Below are 16,892 nucleotides of genomic sequence, written 5' to 3' on the forward strand. Positions count from 1 at the left end.
AAAGCTTCTAATTTATCATGGTGGGCACGTGTTCTACCAGGAGATGAAATGACGGATGGTGCTATTAAGGACTTGTGATTCAAGAAGTCAAATGTGTCAAAATTTCCCCAGAAATCCATAGACTGCTCTTTCCATTCCAAGATGTGATCCTTGTGTTCTCCAGCTACTGTTAAGTGTGGAAAGGAATCTAGCAGGACTCAGAGCCCATGCAAAAGAAATCGCTGTATGGGAAAAGGAGATCTTTGTGAGAAAAAGCTTTTGGGCCACCTGTGCACATGGGGGAAAAGGGCAGATTTCAGTAATAGGGAATAGTTATTATGCAATCTTTTACTACTAACTAAAGATTATTTTCTATTTTTTCATCTTTATAAGAAATGAAAGAGGAGGAGGAGGTCTGAGACACTCCTCCCTTTCCCCTCCTTACAGCAAGGACAAGGAATTTGCAAACACACCTGAAACAAATCACAAGGTTAGGATTCCACCACAACATGACAGATGATCTTTGTCTTAAGAAGAGATATTTTGAAACCTTCTAAAGGAAAAAAAACAGCTGAAATTGAGATTTTATTTTGGAAAGGAAGAACTTGATGCATAATGAAGGTTGCCCATAAGATGAAATGAAAGAACTATCTAATATGGTTAGCTCTTTATGACTAAAAATTTAGACACAAAGGAAGATTTTCTTTTTAATTAAAAGGATGTTAAGGGATAACTTTCAGAATTACTCCAGACATGCTGGAGTTATGATATGAATGTCCTGACATAGCAGCAACAGTAATCTTTCTTCCTTGCTCTGTGACTAACGGGAAGCAAGAACAAGCTGGAGAAAGCCAGGATCCCTGTGAGTGCAGCCTGCCAGGAGCACGCGTGACTCACATGGGCAGCCCTGGGTGCCCGAGAGCTGACCCGATCCGGTCCTTGCATCTCAGGAAGCCATGGTCCACAAGGCGCACGTAATAACCTGCATTTACTGGCCATGCTGCATTCCTTATGTGCTGTTTCTCCTCCCCTGTCCAAGCAGCCAGAGCGTCTAAACGGTGCTCCCCAGCAGCACGGATGAGAGGTGTGTCTGCCACACTCTTCTGTGCACTTGCTGCCTCAGTTAAGTGTTCTAGACATTCAAGGAGTCTTGGGAGTTCGCTGCAGGGTTTATTTGGACACCCTGCTTGAGCACTAGCTTTGTTCTACGTTTTTGCATTACCATGATGTGTAGGCATCTCAGTGTTCAACTAGGGTTCATACGCTTGCTCGTGGCAGGCACGGCTGCGGATGTACTACACGGCAAAACCAAGGTCTCCTTGTGGCTAGGGCGAAAGTGGCCCCTTCAAAACATAAGGCAAACCAAAGCAGAGAGCGTGTCTCAGCCTTCGTAGGGGAGTGGTGAATTGGACTAGGTGCTGAGATTTGCCACTGTCTGCACCAGGGCTGCTCAGCAGCCCCAGCCACGTGCACAGGTGTCCCCCATGTCCCTTTAACGAAGCTCGCGTGGTGCTGAATCGAGCTGGAGCAGCGCGGCCTTGTTCTGGAAACCAGTCACGAAGCCAGCGGTGACGGTTTGCACCTCCTGAGCTCCTGCATGCGCCAACAGGCCCCGGGCGGGGAGACTGTGCTCCCCACCGCGCCCCCCTTGCGCCCGGGGGCACGGAGTGCCTCCTGCGAGGAGGGAAGGGGCCCCCTCTAGCCCGAGGACGTTATTTACGCTGATCGTTTCTTTATTTTTCGGAGGGGAAGGTGCGGGTCTCCCCGCTTTCTGCCTGGCGCCGAGGGAGCGCCGGCGCGCGGAGGCCGCTACCTGCCAGTGATTGGCAGCTCGGCGGCAGCCAATGGCGCGCCGGGAAGGGGGCGGCGCGCGGCGAGGGCGGGCCCGGGTGGCGGCGCGAGGAGGGGGCTGCGCCGCGGAGGGAGCGTGTGCAGCGCGGCGGCGCCGGTGCCGCTGCGAGCGAGGGGAGAGGCGCGAGCCCGCGGCGGGGAGGCGGGACGGAGCCCGAGCCACTGCGCCGGCCGCGAGGAGGAGCCGGAGCAGCCGGCGCTGCGCCGCGGAGGAAGGAAGCGCAGAGCTGCTGCGCTTGCAAGCTGGTGGCTGGGTGCTCCGGCGTTTATTTTTATTTTTTATCGCCGCCGCTTTTTTGACAGCTGTTTGTCGACGTTGTTGTTTTTTATTTATTTTTTATTGCTGGGGGGAAAGCGAGCGATTCGAAACAACCGAGTGGCGTGACTGAAAGCAAGAAATAATTAACTGGAGGAGGAGGAGGACGACGGGGGTGGAGGAAGACGACGACGAAGAAGAAGGAGGAAAGCAGAGCGCGGCAGAGCGAGCGGCAGCGGGACGCGGTAACTTTAGCCAGAGCGGAGGAGCCGGAGCCCCGGACTGCAGCAGCGGCTGCCGCCGCCTCAGCGCCGTGCCTGCCCTGCGCGAGGGAGAGCCCTGCCGCCTCCCCGGCCGCCGGACATGTCGGAGCACAAGGCCATTGATCCCAAGTTATCGACGACGGATAGGGTGGTGAAAGGTGGGTGTTGCCACTGCCCCTTCCCCTCTCTTCTCCCGCCCCCGCCTCGGCAGGTACCGCCGGGCTGCGGGATTCCCGGCGGTCGTTGGCGTGGGGCCCTTGGAGGCGGCTCGCGCCGTGACGGTTGGAGGCTGCGGGGCCGTTGGCGGTGGTTGGCAGTGCGGCGCGGCGGTTGGAGGCTTTGCGGGGCCATTCGCGGCAGCTCGCGCCGCGACGGTTGGAGGCTTTGCGGGGCCGTTGGCGGCGGTTGGCAGCGCGGCGCGGGGGCTCGCGCCGAGGCCCCAGCAGGCGGGTTTGCTCCTTCTCCGCCTGCCCGGTGCTACATTGCAGCATTTCCCCCCTCCTCCCCTGCCGCCACCCCCTCTCCGCCTTGAAGGCTGCACAGGGCTCACTTGAGAGAGAGGGGGAGCCCCAGCTTGCTCGTTCGCCTGAATGCCAGAGAGAGAGAGAGAGGGGGGCAGGGCTCGGCCCCCTCCCCCAGCCTGGCTGCTCCTCCGGGCATCCCCCCCTTCCTCCTTTTCCTCCTCCTCTGGGCTGCGCTTCCCCCCCCCGCCGCCGCTGGTCTCTGCCTTAAGCTCCCCGCATGCACCAGGATGCCTGGAAACCTCCCTGCGCCGCCAGCCGGGGCTCCCCTGCGCTGCGGAACCGGGCGTCGCGGCCGTGCGCAGCAGCTGGGCCCGCCTGAGCCCGGCGTCCTGCGCAAGCAGCGCCGGGCCGGGTGGCGAGCGCTGCTTCCCCCGCCCTGGCCGCCACCTCCTTGCCCTGTGTCGCGCTCGGTGTGAAGATACCGGCAGGAGCGCGCTGTGCCTGCCGCGGGCGTTCGCGCAGATGTGCGCAGCCAGGCCGGCCACAAACCCCTATTGCTTCCCCGCTTTGGCAGGTACGCCCAGGCCGTGGGCTCCAGCCTTACGAACAGGTTTTTGGTTTAGAATAATAACACGTTGTGCTCCGAGATAAAGACTGAGGTCTTCATTACTTCGGTAATGCCTGATTGAAATTGCGCTGAGTGTTTCTCAATACGTTGGAAGTACGTATATTTAGTGGGCTTTTTTTTTTTTTTTCTCCCCTTCTGCTCCCTCCATGTATCTTGTATCTGAGCGTGCCAAGCTATTCTGTCGGGTTAATTGTAACCAGTGTTCAAATATATATACGTGTGTGTGTGTGTGTGTATATATATATATATATTTACAATAAAAGATACAAACCCTGGACTCAGTATGGGTCTTTCCAGAACCCAGGAAATGAACATGGCCTTGGAATATGTATGCTTTTGTGTCTACATAAGCATATGCCAAAGCCAAGCACTCAATGTAAATATTGCTTGGAAAAGCTTATTATTTGTATTTGTGTGCTTATATTTACATTTGTCTTAATATGCCTTCCCTTCTTATTTTTCTTTATAAATGAAATTGCAGGTTTTCAGATGTGGTAAGAAATGCGGCTACAAGTCAATTTTTTTTTTCTTTATAGACATAGAAATTTGTCTGTATGACTTCTAATACCCGGGACATTTATTGCTCATTTAAATATTCATCCTGTTATATCTCACTAAGAGTAGGCTACAGCAGCCTGAACAGCTGGGTTTAGATGAAGCTTCTCTTCTGCAGGTCTATAAAATGATCATCAGGTTGAAAAGATTTTTCTTGGATAGTGAGCCGGGTGACTTTTTTTGGTGTGGCCTTGTCCTGAAAATGATCAAATGACCCATCTTTGCTGTGGCAAAACTTCCTTTGGCTTAGGTGGATGTTCTACCTAAGAACTGCTGCAGTAGTTGCTCTAGTTACAAAATCTTTAGTGGTTTCCATTCATCTTGATCTGTGTTATGAGTAATTGATTGTGTGCTAATATATGTCATCTCAAAACATGATTTCTAAGAAATGTTAACAGTGTGTATGTTTAGATCTTTTTATAATGTATTTAAAATAGAAATTAACTTTCTTGAGTTAAATTATTGAAGGAAAGAACAAATCATGGTTCTATATGCTGCTTAGGTGTGTGCTTATTCAGCTCACCTGGTAACTGTTGCCTTTTTATTTAAGTGCTTCTGAGAAAAGGAAACATGAAAGTTTGTTTAACCAGTTCATTCTTAAATATTGAAATCCTGTAAAAGTCTTCAAAATTGCATCTGTAGGGAGTAATACAGTAAATAGTAGTCCTATGAAGAGTCAGTTTACTTTGTATTGTAGGCACACTACTCTTATGTGTGATATATATATATATATATATATATATATCTGTAGGACATGGAATGAGAAAAGAACTAGTAGGAGGTTATGTTCTGAGTTTATTCAGTAGACAGAACTGTTATTTCTTCTCTGTAGGGCATTATTCCTGTCTTCTTGAGATGAGCAACTGGCATAGGCTAGCAGTGTTAAAAACACTACATAATAATTAAAACATCAGTAGTCTGTAAGCAAGCACGTGTGCATGTATATTGATATTTTGGGGAGGAAAGCGAAAGGTTGAGTTGGATGAGTTCTAATCTATGAATATATCATATGTATTAGTCTAAACCAAGAAGGAAAAAACCTCAAAACCCTAAACCCTGTCAGTTTGCTGGTGCATGACAAGAGATATCTCCTTCTAACAGCCGTGGACTGGCTGCAAATCCTGGCTAACCACCATTATGCAGGATTATTAATGAAATAAGTTTGGGAAGGTTATAGCCCTAGCAGTTGCATGCACAGTGCTTATGACTCTAAGCGACCTGTTAGGTGGGTGGTTGTGGGCTTTTTTTTTCTTTTTTTTTTTTATGTTTGAAAGAATCAAATATACCATTGAGTGGGAAGTTTCTACAGATGAGAAGTTTTTTCTTCTGTATATTGAACCTTCTTGAATTGTGCCTGAATTGATTTCAATCAAAAGTAGAACATCATTTTCAGATAAGAAGGAGAAAAGGAGCCCTTAATGCTCAGAGGTCTTGGCCTTATCCCACCTCTGTTATGTAACTCTTCCACATTTATATTCAGTAGTTTATTGAGTGAAATCTAAATGCAAACAGCTTGGAAATTGTTGAGCAATGAGCATCATAAAGAAGAAATTCTAATCCGTGTGTAGCATATCTTTTTTAGAAGCTAATAAACTCCTGGTAAAAGTGACAATACAATATTTTTAGGAGCTAGAGGGAAAGAGGGTCCTGTATGTCAATCCAAAGCATGTAGTTCCAGCTTGAGCAAGACCTTTCTGATTTGCTTTTGTTCCATCCTTTAAGGTACTACGCATGTTGAGATGCAAATTAGATGATTCACCTTTAGTCTGTGGATGCTGTTGGACTGCAGAGGAACAAGGGTTTCAAGTGTTCTGTTGTCTGAAAATAAGATAGCCAGTATGCCTGAGGAGATGCAGGATCAAGGCTCAGGTCAACTTAATGCTGCAGACAATGCTGAGTTGACAGAATAAAATTTCTTGCTCTGTTGTCAGTGATACAATGCAGCCTTAACCTGGACAGGCACCTCAATTTTACTCTGCTTAAAAGGTCCTGTCCTCCTTCAGGATGGAGAAGGTTATGCCTTATTCACACTACTTCTGACTCCTGAGACTTGACAGCCACAGGGAAGGTTTGGTTGTGCTTGAAGGTAGGGATACCTGTCCAGGAAAAACTGCACTGGGAATACAAGCTCATTCTTCTGAGGTCACATAACAGCTGTCTGATGTCAACAGCTTTTGGTCACTACTGACATTAGCAAGATTTGAACCCCACTGACCTGAAGGGAAAAGCTCTGTATCATATTACTTGACCTCCTCAAAATATTCAGTGTTGCATTACTGACTTCTAGAAATGCTATTCTAAAGCCCAGTAATCCTATATAAAAACTACAGTAGTCATAAAAAGCAGTAAAGGCAATGTTTCTTGGATATCTTGTTGTTAGCTTGGTACAGTGATTACTTTGATTCTTTTATGTTGGTCAGGTGCTTATGAACTTTTGAAGGATTTCTGCTGTGTTGTGTCTTTTTTTTTTTTTTTTTTTTAAGGACAGTAGAATTCTAATGAGCTAATGAGTAGCCCTGTAATCTCAGCTCTTCGGCTTCTGTCATGGCTTTTGATTCTTGGTGTGGGTAATTGCTTCCCTGTTGTTCATTGTTGGCTTATGTGTATGCACTTAAAAGCTGACACAAAAAAAAGGATACTAGTCTAATACATAATTCATATCTTTGAATTTCATGCTGTTGTCGTTAATGATCTTTCAGTGTGTAGTCTGTCATTTATTTGTAATATTGATTACAACCTGACATTCATACTATATGTTAGTGATCAGTGTTAGCTTCAAATTAATGAAAGGTAAAACTGGTGCCCATTGTTGTCAATAATAGGAAGAAGCAGTGAAATTGAGAGTTTTCATCTAGAGTGCTGCCATATGTATGTCCTCCCCGGAGGTTTTTGCTTCAGACCAGAATCCAGAGAGCCAGTGTAGGTATATTGCAGAAGCCTGCCTCTGCCTTGCAAGGAATCAAATGCTGTTTTTTTTTTTTTTTTTTTTTTTTTAAAAGCATAGATATATTCTGCCCGTGCTAGGTAGTTGTGTTTTTTCAGTTGTGTGATGACCTAAGTGTCAGTTATGTTGATGAATGTGTTACATATGTTGGTATAACTTTAAGAAATACGAAATAAGGACTGGTGCTGCTTGGATAGCTATAGCTGTGTTATGAGAGTACATTAAAGAGTTTTGTGCCTCTCTTCTGAGGGTGCTGAAAGATCAATATCTGATTGTAACAGGAAGGAAGGACACTACTGACACTACTTAGTTTTAATTAATTAAATGCATTCTTATAATATTCAGGAATGTCCTTACTTGCTCTAGGAAAGCTTGTCTGTGTTATAAGGGATGTTATCAAGTAGAGAAGCTGCCTTCAGTGATGTCTAGGACGTAGTCCCGGAACAGCTGAGGGTTATCTGCCCTACTCCACTTTGGACTTCATTTGGAGGGGTGGATGTTCTTCCACCTCAGCTTTGTTTTGTAATGGAAGAAATCACAGATCTCCTGGCCAGCATCACAAAGCAAACTATGTAAAGCTTTAGCTCAGGGCAGAAAAAAACAAAGTGGTTTAAGTATTTACGCTGTGTTTTTTAAGCAAGTGGTTGGCTTGCTTTTTTCTCGTATGCTTTGTTCTTGAATCTCATGGACCAAGTGAAATTAATGCTTGTAAAAGCAGCAGGTTCTGTTAGCTTTGGTGCCATAAGCAGTCTTTGTATGTTCCTTACACTGAATTTGTGTATGTGTGACTTGTACACAGTATTTGTTGTAAGCACTTGTGAATGAAGTAATGAGAAACTTAAACAAAACTACAGTACGGTGCTTGATAGTTATGTGTGTGTAGTAAAGCTGATGATTTATTTTGGTTTGTGAACTCACTTGGACCCCTTGCTCATGGAGACCTTCTTGTAAATAATGCCAAATATTTTGCTGTTGTCAAATCTTTTAAAAGATTTGATTTAAAAAAAATGACTTTAAATTTGACTTTTCAAACTTTGACTTTCAAATCTTTTGCTTTTTAGGCCTGGGGGGGAGTGGAGGAAACAAAATGTGAACATTGAGGAATGCCTTTCTTAAGTAATTAGTATTACTAATTCTGTGGTGTAGATGGGAGACTTTTCTCATGCTCTCTTATAGGTGTCTTGCTGAATGTACTCAGTTTCAGGATTGATGAAAAGGTGAGGCAAGACACTGCCCTATCTGTGCGTTTGAAACCTTTTGTCTGTTTTGAATTCCATGTTGGCCAAAGCTGTCTTCTGTTTTATGCTGTTTTCTGGCTGAGCCAAGCGAGAGAGTCTGTGCTTTTGATGCTATTGATGGTGGTGAGAAATTTGAAAGAGGAGTTCATGCTGAACGTTATCAGCATTTAACTTAGGTGGAAAATGTGAACCAGTTGAGGTTATTTTCTGCAGGAGAATGTTGTACAGAGCAGTTTCCTATCTGTTGTCCATTCCTAGATTGAATGATACCTACTTCCGTTGCCTCGTCCTACTTAGAGATGATAGGTGCTGTCTGTAGGAAGATCAGACGTGTACCTTTGTGTGCCTTGATATATATGTATACGTGTATATTTAATTCTGTAACTCCTGGAATGCTACCCTTTTGGCATTTCTAAAAGGAATTTTTGTCAAAAGAGGTTATTGGGTAACATTAACAAATGAGAACCTATAACTTGTGTGCTCCGGATTTGTCTTCTGTTTTTAATGTCTTCCATATTTTTTCTCTGTGTCTGCTGCTTAAAGTACATAGCAGAACTGTAGCTTGTGTGTGATACTTCCATTTGGATACAAATATTAGTTCTTCCAATGCTTTCCAGCAATGTTTAACAAGCATGTTGTGGGAGAGTGTTCCTTCTTCACAGCTTTAAAGATCTTGAGTGAAAATTCTTCTTTAGGAGTATTTTTAAGATACTGTTTTAGGCTTTGCTGTTTTTTCAAGCATGTCATAAAAGAAGCCTCAAGTTTCTGAAGTAAAAGCCACTTCAAATAATTTTCATGAAAAGGTGCATTCTTGTATTTTTATATGTGGTTTCATGAGTCAAGTACATACTCTAATTGCATATCATTTCAGTTCTTCAGCTGAACTCTTAAATCATTTCCTGTTCTCATAATCAGTCTTCTACCTTGACTTCCTGAATCCTGAGAAATCATTTTATGGCTTCTTATTCACTCATGGAGAAATGTGTCATTCCAGTCCTGAAAAATACATTGACAGCCCAGTTCATGTAAACGTGTGGTTCTTTAGGTAGTTTTCCTCTCAGGTTGTTGATTCAATTGTGCCTTGGTTATAGATTGTAGGTTCTTGGGCTTTATTTTATTTATTATGGAAGGGAGAAAAAGATGTGGAGAAACATGGAGACAATAAATGCTATGATGGTAAAGTTGACTTTTAAAGATAAAAAAGCACAACTGCTTATTCCTACCCCACTTCTTCTTCCACCAGAAAGCTGATACCACTGAAATACTACTTCCAGAGTAGTAGCTCCTTGACAGTCATTTACATGTTTTTTAAACTGACTATTTTTAGGCATGTTAATGTTAGCATGGCAACAATGCTATATCAGAGTATGACTATCTTATTTAAGATGCAATTAAAATGCCAACACAAGTTCCAAGTAGTTCCATTTATATGTGGAGTTGGAAAGTTGAAGGACCAGAGTGGAAAGGCACCAAAATTGAAAAATGAAGACAATGTTTTATATTTAGAAGTTCCTGGTGTTTATGGATGAGATGTACCTGTTGCATGTGCCTAAGCCAAAAGGTGTAGAATGGATATTGCTTCCTTCCATACTATAGGAGATGAAGTTTTTGAAAATATTTAGTGTAAAGATTATCCAAGAGCTAAACTGCTTTCTACTTAGAAATAAATCTGTGTCATGGTGGATTTATATTGCATTCTCCTTTTGTTGTTAGTTTTTTATTTTATTTTTCTTCTCTTATGTATGAACATATTCTATCTTTTGCTGTTGCTGTTTCATTTCTGCTATTCCCCAAATCTTTTATGCCTTCTTATTGTCAAGTATGTTGAGCAGCCCAACGGCTGGTCAGAAGTTGTGATCTGAATGTATGTACCTGAGAACACCAGTGGTTCATTGAACACATTGTCTTTCCTTTGACTGGGGGGCTCTTTGGGTGTCCAAGGAAGCATGTGAGAACACAAGAATTACATTTGTGTGACTCATCCTCAGACTTGTTGTCTTATTCTTCATCTACCTGTTGACCCTGTAGCTTTCTTCCCAGTAAATAGCTCTGCTACCAGTGTGCTTCTCAAGCGCTTCTCAATTTCAAGGAAGATGTGTCTATCCTACAGTTCTGTTGCTGCTTGCGGATTACTTAGTAGTAGCACTGCAAATTCACAGCATAACTGTAAATTTTGATAATCCATCTAGCAAAAGCTCTGAAGACCTAAATAGATGCTTTTTGGCTAACTTGAGAAGACAAACTTCTTGAGAGGCAGTCTAAGCATTTGGTTCTTTGGTGTTACTGCTATCAGATACAGAAGTTAATTGGCAAGGGAACACTGGACTTAGTGAAGCTGATGATACTTGCTTTAAAAAAAAATACCACAGATAAGTAATTTTTCATCCTAGAAGTTTAAGGAGGAGATTTTAAAAGTGAGGAATCTAATCTGCGTAGAGATTACTCAAATGTTTTGTCGCAGAGAATACTAAAAATAGTTGCATTTATCTTAGGAATAGTAGTAGCTATTTTTCTAATGTTCAGATAGGCATATAAGGATTAATAAAATATTTTGATGCATTCTGGGGATTCTGAAGGAGAACTTCTGTAATGTGATTAAAATACTGATCAAGGAAAACAGGTAGAGGTATAATAATGCCAGTATTCTACTTCTATGCTGTTTCTCCATCCCATCTTTTGGAGCAGGCAGCCCAGGCAGTTGTGCTGGCCAAAATGTTTCTCTTATTTACAGTGTTTTACAGTTGTCTTACTATTACAATTCACAATGTAAACTGATAGACTGGAGCAAAAAACACAACAGATTTGCCTAGAACATTAAGTTAAAAGCCTGAAGTAAAGTTAGTTGACTATATTAGTTAAAATCTCAGAGAAGAAAATAGTGCAACTCACCTGTGGTGGAGCAAATTCTACTGTGATATTGGCTCTAATGCATGCGATTGGTACAAAAATATCAAGTCTGCAGAGTGTTGCTACAAAAAAAGGAAGTACCTTTGAACTTCTGATTGGGACACTGAAAATAGCATGTTAATAATGAATTCTGCAGACGTGATGTTGCGGGCAGGCTTTAAGATTCACTTTGGGACTCGTTCAATAGACTTAATTAACAGAATCCCAAGCTAGGTTTTTTGGCCTGATTTAGTGTGTGACTGGTGTTTAATCTTTAGTTTAAGCTTTTTAATTGGTTTGATAAAAGTAGGCTGTAAAAAATGTGTTTTACTTTGTGGTAGTGACAGTTAAGTAATTGTGTGGCTAGATATAGCAAAGTCTCTGAATTGTTCATGTTTTGAAGTTAACATTATTTGGAAAGAAATTCTTCTTCGTCCAGATAAATGGCTCGGAATCAGAAAGGAGGATCATCATCGAACATATTTAACCCTGTTAAATGTGTTCTTATTACCCAATGAAGCAATTATTTCTTTCTTCTTTGAGGTAGAGATACGTGTCTTCCTCTTGTTCCAAACCCATAACATGTCAAGCTGTGGGGGAGTTGGTGCTTTTAGCATTGTCATTCAAAATTTTCAGAGTACCTGTCTTCAGTGCCCCATCTGATTTTGCTGTCTCTGTTTGCTGTTTCCTTAAGCCTTCGGTGTATATGCATGTAATTCTATTATAAAACCTTTTTGGTTTTTAGTTAACTTTTTGTCCACTTGATTTTTCTTGCCCTTTAGCTCCAACTAAAGAATGATAATTTAAAAACAAAACAAACAAACAAAAAACTCTGTTTCTTGTTATCATAGTTCCCAGGTTGGCTTCTATGAAGAGGGGCACAGGTTGTGTATGGATGTGGTGGTCCTTCTCATGTGTTTGGAATTCCTCTGGAAGATGCTAAACTATATGGTATTTTTGGAAAGAAATTAGTGATTTTCTTATTAGCTTAGAAAACAGTACAGAAGCTCCTTCTGGTCTATAGTTCTGTGTGTTAATTCTGGAGGAGAGGAACACAGCTAAAAGGGAATGCATACTAGTGTGTTTGTTTTAGAAATAAAACAAAATGGCTTGGAATAATGTATTCCAGATTTAGTGGAGATTTTCTGTGGGCATACTACTATTCTTTTCCTTTTTCTCTAGCTGTCAAGTAATAAAGCTCTAGTAGAAACAATTGTAGTGGGAAATTCTTTATTTCTATGTACATGTACCATTTCTATGCATTTGTATATTTGAATCTTTATGAAAATTTTGCTTTAGTTCATGGAGAGTACTAACTTAAAAGCTTCTAGTTGGAGAAAGCCATACACTTGTTGACTTGGGAAAAGCTGCTGTATTATCCACCTTTGAGTGTTGCTGTGCTCAGCACACTCTTTTCAACAACTAATATGGAGTTTCTTGGGCAATTTCTGTCTTTATTACTGTAAAAGCAGTTTTAATAATTTAATACCTCTCATCTACTACATTTTTCAAAGTGTTGAGTATAATGGAGAACTTGAATGTTGAACTGTTGAAATAAAAAATCTTTCTATCCCCTAACAGAAAGAACAACTCACCAGAAGAACTAAAAAAAATTAAACTCAATTAAAGAAAAATTTAGTCTTTTTATATGAAGATTGCCAAGTTTGTATTTGATGTAGATTGCAATGGCTATACTGAGTTACAATCTCTGAAAACGTTCAAGTAATCATTTGCTACAATAGTGAACAGCTGGAGTATTTTTATGATAACAGCTGGGAACAATCTAGTTTTCTTTAATATTTTTTATTTATTGTTCCTTTCATGGCACTTTTAAAACGAGAAAGCAAGATTATTGTATTTCTTCTCTATTTTACTATAGGGATTTCCTCACAGTCTATGGTGGCAATTAGGTAGCAAAATATTGCGTTGCTATTTGTGACTTGGATAGTTTCCCTTTGCAGGACCTATTTCATAAGCCACTGAAATCCCCAGGACTTGGATTCTTTTCTTCAACTTAAATAAACTATGAATCTAGTATTCATCCTATGACTTATAGCTTGGCCTTCCTCTTCAACACATGATTTTGTGTGTGTTAAATGACTGTTCTAACTGCTCTTGGTGGCTTAGAGTGGTGTTATGTCTTATATTTAACACCGAGCAAAATGCACATCCACTTTGGATGCTTTCATTTACCAAGTGAAAACTAACTTGTCTACATGTGCTTGTTTTTCTAAGAAATGCTGTGCTATTCTATTGCTGTATATTGAGCTATTTAGTCTAAAATGTTTTCCATACATGTTTGTTTGCTCTTTAGCACTGAAAAAAAAAAAACAGAACTTTCTCTTAGATAAATATCGTTTTCCATGTGCTGCTCCCATATAAATGATTTGTCCTCAATAATGTAAATAGCTGAATTTCCTCAAACGCAGGACACTGCTTAGTTTAACTTATTTTCTGATAAAAGGGAGGAAATCTTGATGTTGTAGTAAAATTTTTCAGTATATTTCTGTAAAAGTATATTTGATAAGCTTTGTGCAAGGAAAAACACCAGCCTTAAAGGAAGGGAGCTTAATGGCAAAAGAGGGTGTTTTGGGCAGAGGTTGGAAGGAAGATCTAAAGGGCACAATGGGCAAGGATGTGTATTTTCAGTGCAACAGTGTTACATAGGGAATTCATATCTGATTTAGGAATTCAAAGCATGGAAGCTGTACTTGGAGTAGTTTATTTCGAGTAGTTTGCCTGATGACTTGTTTTTGGCTTCAGTGAGTATCTTGAATTTTAGAGGGGTGTTGGAATGAGTTTACAAGGGAGCTTGACCTTTTTTTTTTTTTTTTTTTTTTTTTTTTTTTTTTTTAAAGAAAAGTTTCCTAAGAGGAAGTGCTTGTAGTTTCTGTTAACTGTAACAACTATTAAAATGTATGTGTTGCCTTATTGGTAGCAAAGAAGGAGAAATGGGCTGTTATTAGCATGCTCGATGAGGTTTGTTTTGAAAGAGAAGAAGGAAGAATAAACTTAAAAACCCAAGTAATTCTGCTATAAGGGAGAATTAAAAAATTAAAAAATTCATTTAGAAAAAAAATGAAAAAAAAAAAAAAGGCAAGAAGGAGGAGCCAGGCAACTACAGGCCAGTCAGCCTCACCTCCGTCCCAGGAAAAGTGATGGAACGGCTCATACAGGCTGTTGTCTCCAGGCACGTGGAGGACAAGAAGGTGCTCAAGAGTAGTCAGCATGGATTCACCAAGGGAAAATCTTGCTTGACTAATCTGATAGCCTTCTATGATGGAATGACCGGCTGGATAGATGAGGGGAGAGCGGTGGATGTCGTCTATCTCGACTTCACCAAGGCTTTTGACACCATCCCTCGCAACATCCTGCTGGGCAAGCTCTGAAAGTGTGGGAGAGATGAGTGCACAGTGAGATGGATTAGGAATTGGCTGGATGGCAGAGCTCAGAGGGTGGTGATCAGTGGTGCAGAGTCCAGTTGGAGGCCTGTAGCCAGCGGTGTTCCCCAGGGGTCAGTCCTTGGTCCAGTCCTGTTCAATTTATTCATCAATGACCTGGATGAAGGCACAGAGTGCTCCCTCAGCAAGTTTGCTGATGATACCAAACTGGGAGGAGTAGCCGATACCCCAGAGGGCTGCGCTGCCATCCAGAGGGACCTGGACAGACTGGACAACTGGGCAGTGAAAAACCTCATGAAATTCAACAAGGCCAAGTGCAAGGTCCTGCACCTGGGGAGGAGTAACCCCAGACACCAGGACAGGCTGGGGACCGACCTTCTGGAGAGCAGCTCTGCAGAGAGGGACCTGGATGTCATGGTGGACGACAAGGTGACCATGAGGCAGCAGTGTGCCCTCATGGCCAAGAAGGCCAATGGGATCCTGGGGTGCATTAAGAAGAGCATCTCTAGCAGGTCGAGGGAGGTGATCCTGCCCCTCTACTCAGCCCTGGTGAGGCCACATCTGGAGTATTGTGTCCAGTTCTGGGCTCCACAATACAAGAGGGATGTGGAGCTGCTGGAGAGAGTCCAGCGCATGGCTACAAGGATGATCAGGGGCCTGGAACATCTGCCCTGTGAGGAGAGGCTGAGGGAGCTGGGCCTGTTCAGCCTGGAGAAGAGAAGGCTGAGAGGGGACCTGAGCAGTGTCTATAAGTACCCCAAGAGAGGCAGTGGGGAGGATGGTGCTGGCCTCTTTTCAGTGGTGGCCACTGACAGAGCTAGAGGAAGTGACCAGAAACTGAAGCATCAAAAGTTCCACAGGAACTTAAGGAAATTTTTTTTAACAGTGAGAGTGACAGAGCACTGCCCAGAGAGGTTGTGGAGTCTCCTCTTTGGAGATCTTCAAAACCCGCTTGGACGCAGTCCTGTGCCACGTGCTCTAGGTCACCCTGTGTGTGCAGGGGGGTTGGACTAGATGACCTCTAGAGGTCCCTTCCAACCTTAAGCATTCTATGATTCTATGAATTAACCTGCTTTTGTGTCAGTTAAGTGCTTAATGTTAGCTTCTGGGTACTCGACTGCCTTAGCCAGATATGTTTTGTACTCGACTGCCTTAGCCAGATATGTTTTCTGTTGTTTAACCTTACTTCTCCTCCCTCCCCTTGGAGTAATAACATATCCATAGTTTTAATGAATGATGTATCAAAGTAGCCTTTTGGTCACTAAAATCAGACAAACTTGAAGTATGGGCTCTGCCAATGTAAACAGGAGTAGATTATTGCCTCAATTTTATTATTGTTATTTTATCTTTAGGTAAAGTTTTCTTTGAAGAGTCAAAGCAGGTAGAGTTTCTGTGTGCGATGTAACAGCAAATGGAAAAGTTAACTTATACGTGTAAAGAACTTGCATGTTAGGGATACCACATCCCTATTATCTTTAACAAGGTATTGCTACTTCCCTAGAGCTCTGAATCTGAGGTAGCATCTCTGACAGGTAAATCAAATTGGCTCTTTACAACATAGAAAGCAGGGGATATTGCTGTCTTAAAGTCTTAAGCATAAGTAGCTTTTTGTACAATGTTAACTTCTTATACTGATTCTAGTTACACAGACAATACTTTGCTGTAGGGTACTGTTTGTTTAACCTATGCTAATCTTAGAAGTGCTGCTAGTCAGAAATCTACTCTGCAGCTGTCTTGTTGGTTATAATCCAGTTGCGGTGGTTTCTCAATGTGCATTAGACTTCCTTTGTTGTTTTTTTCCTCCTGGCTTCCTGGGAGTTGAAGTAGAAAAGGGTTTTATAGGTGATGTTAGAGCATTTTGTGATCATCTTTTACTGAACTCGAGAAAATGTTGTTGTCAAATTCATAGGCTTTTCAACTGAATGTGGAATGCAGAAATTTTTCTCTCTTTAAAAGTGAAAGGCTGTGCGTTTGCCAGTAAGATATTCTACAGGAAGAATGGTTTGTGTGATTATGAGGCTCAAACATGAAAATACTTATTCTGAAGTAGCACCCAAATACATGACAATGGGAAATTATTTTTAGTTGATTATACCCTTATGTAGACAGTAGGGTTTCTGGCAAAGCACTTGCATGGATGAGTCTTGATGAGTGTCAGAAGTCAGAGCATATCAGAGCTTTCTGAGCATGTGTAGCTTCAGAGTTTGGTGCACCTTGAGTGCAGGGAGAGAAGGTGTAGGGTTGTACCTTGCTTTGACAAGCTGTAAGAATAACATAAACAACTTTTGCATGCTGTTTTCATAGGTGTTACCAAGATCTCTGACATGACCATCAGAAAGGTCTGTTTTCTAATTACTGGAAGGAAGTGGTTATTTTTCTACTAGCCTCTGATTTGTCTGATGTTTTCTTGAAGAATAAAACTCCAGG

General features: G+C 42.2%; 1 protein-coding gene across 2 annotated transcripts in view; it reads left to right on the forward strand.

The window, feature by feature from the left end:
• The first annotated feature begins 2,003 nt into the window (after positions 1 to 2,003).
• PPP3CA (protein phosphatase 3 catalytic subunit alpha) overlaps positions 2,004 to 16,892 on the forward strand; it is a 165,098-nt gene continuing 150,209 nt past the window's right edge. The window contains exon 1 of one of the 2 annotated variants that reach the window (XM_088524015.1): positions 2,004 to 2,507. In XM_088524015.1, the coding sequence (XP_088380141.1) occupies positions 2,450 to 2,507 (58 nt within the window). In that variant the 5' untranslated portion in view covers positions 2,004 to 2,449. The remainder of the gene's footprint in view (positions 2,508 to 16,892) is intronic. The other variant, XM_088524017.1, reaches the window with a different exon arrangement.

The sequence above is a fragment of the Tinamus guttatus genome, unplaced genomic scaffold (assembly GCF_059628265.1).
Source record: "Tinamus guttatus ecotype Peru unplaced genomic scaffold, ASM5962826v1 Tinamus_guttatus_pri_ptg000202l, whole genome shotgun sequence".
Classification (NCBI taxonomy): Eukaryota; Metazoa; Chordata; class Aves; order Tinamiformes; family Tinamidae; genus Tinamus; species Tinamus guttatus.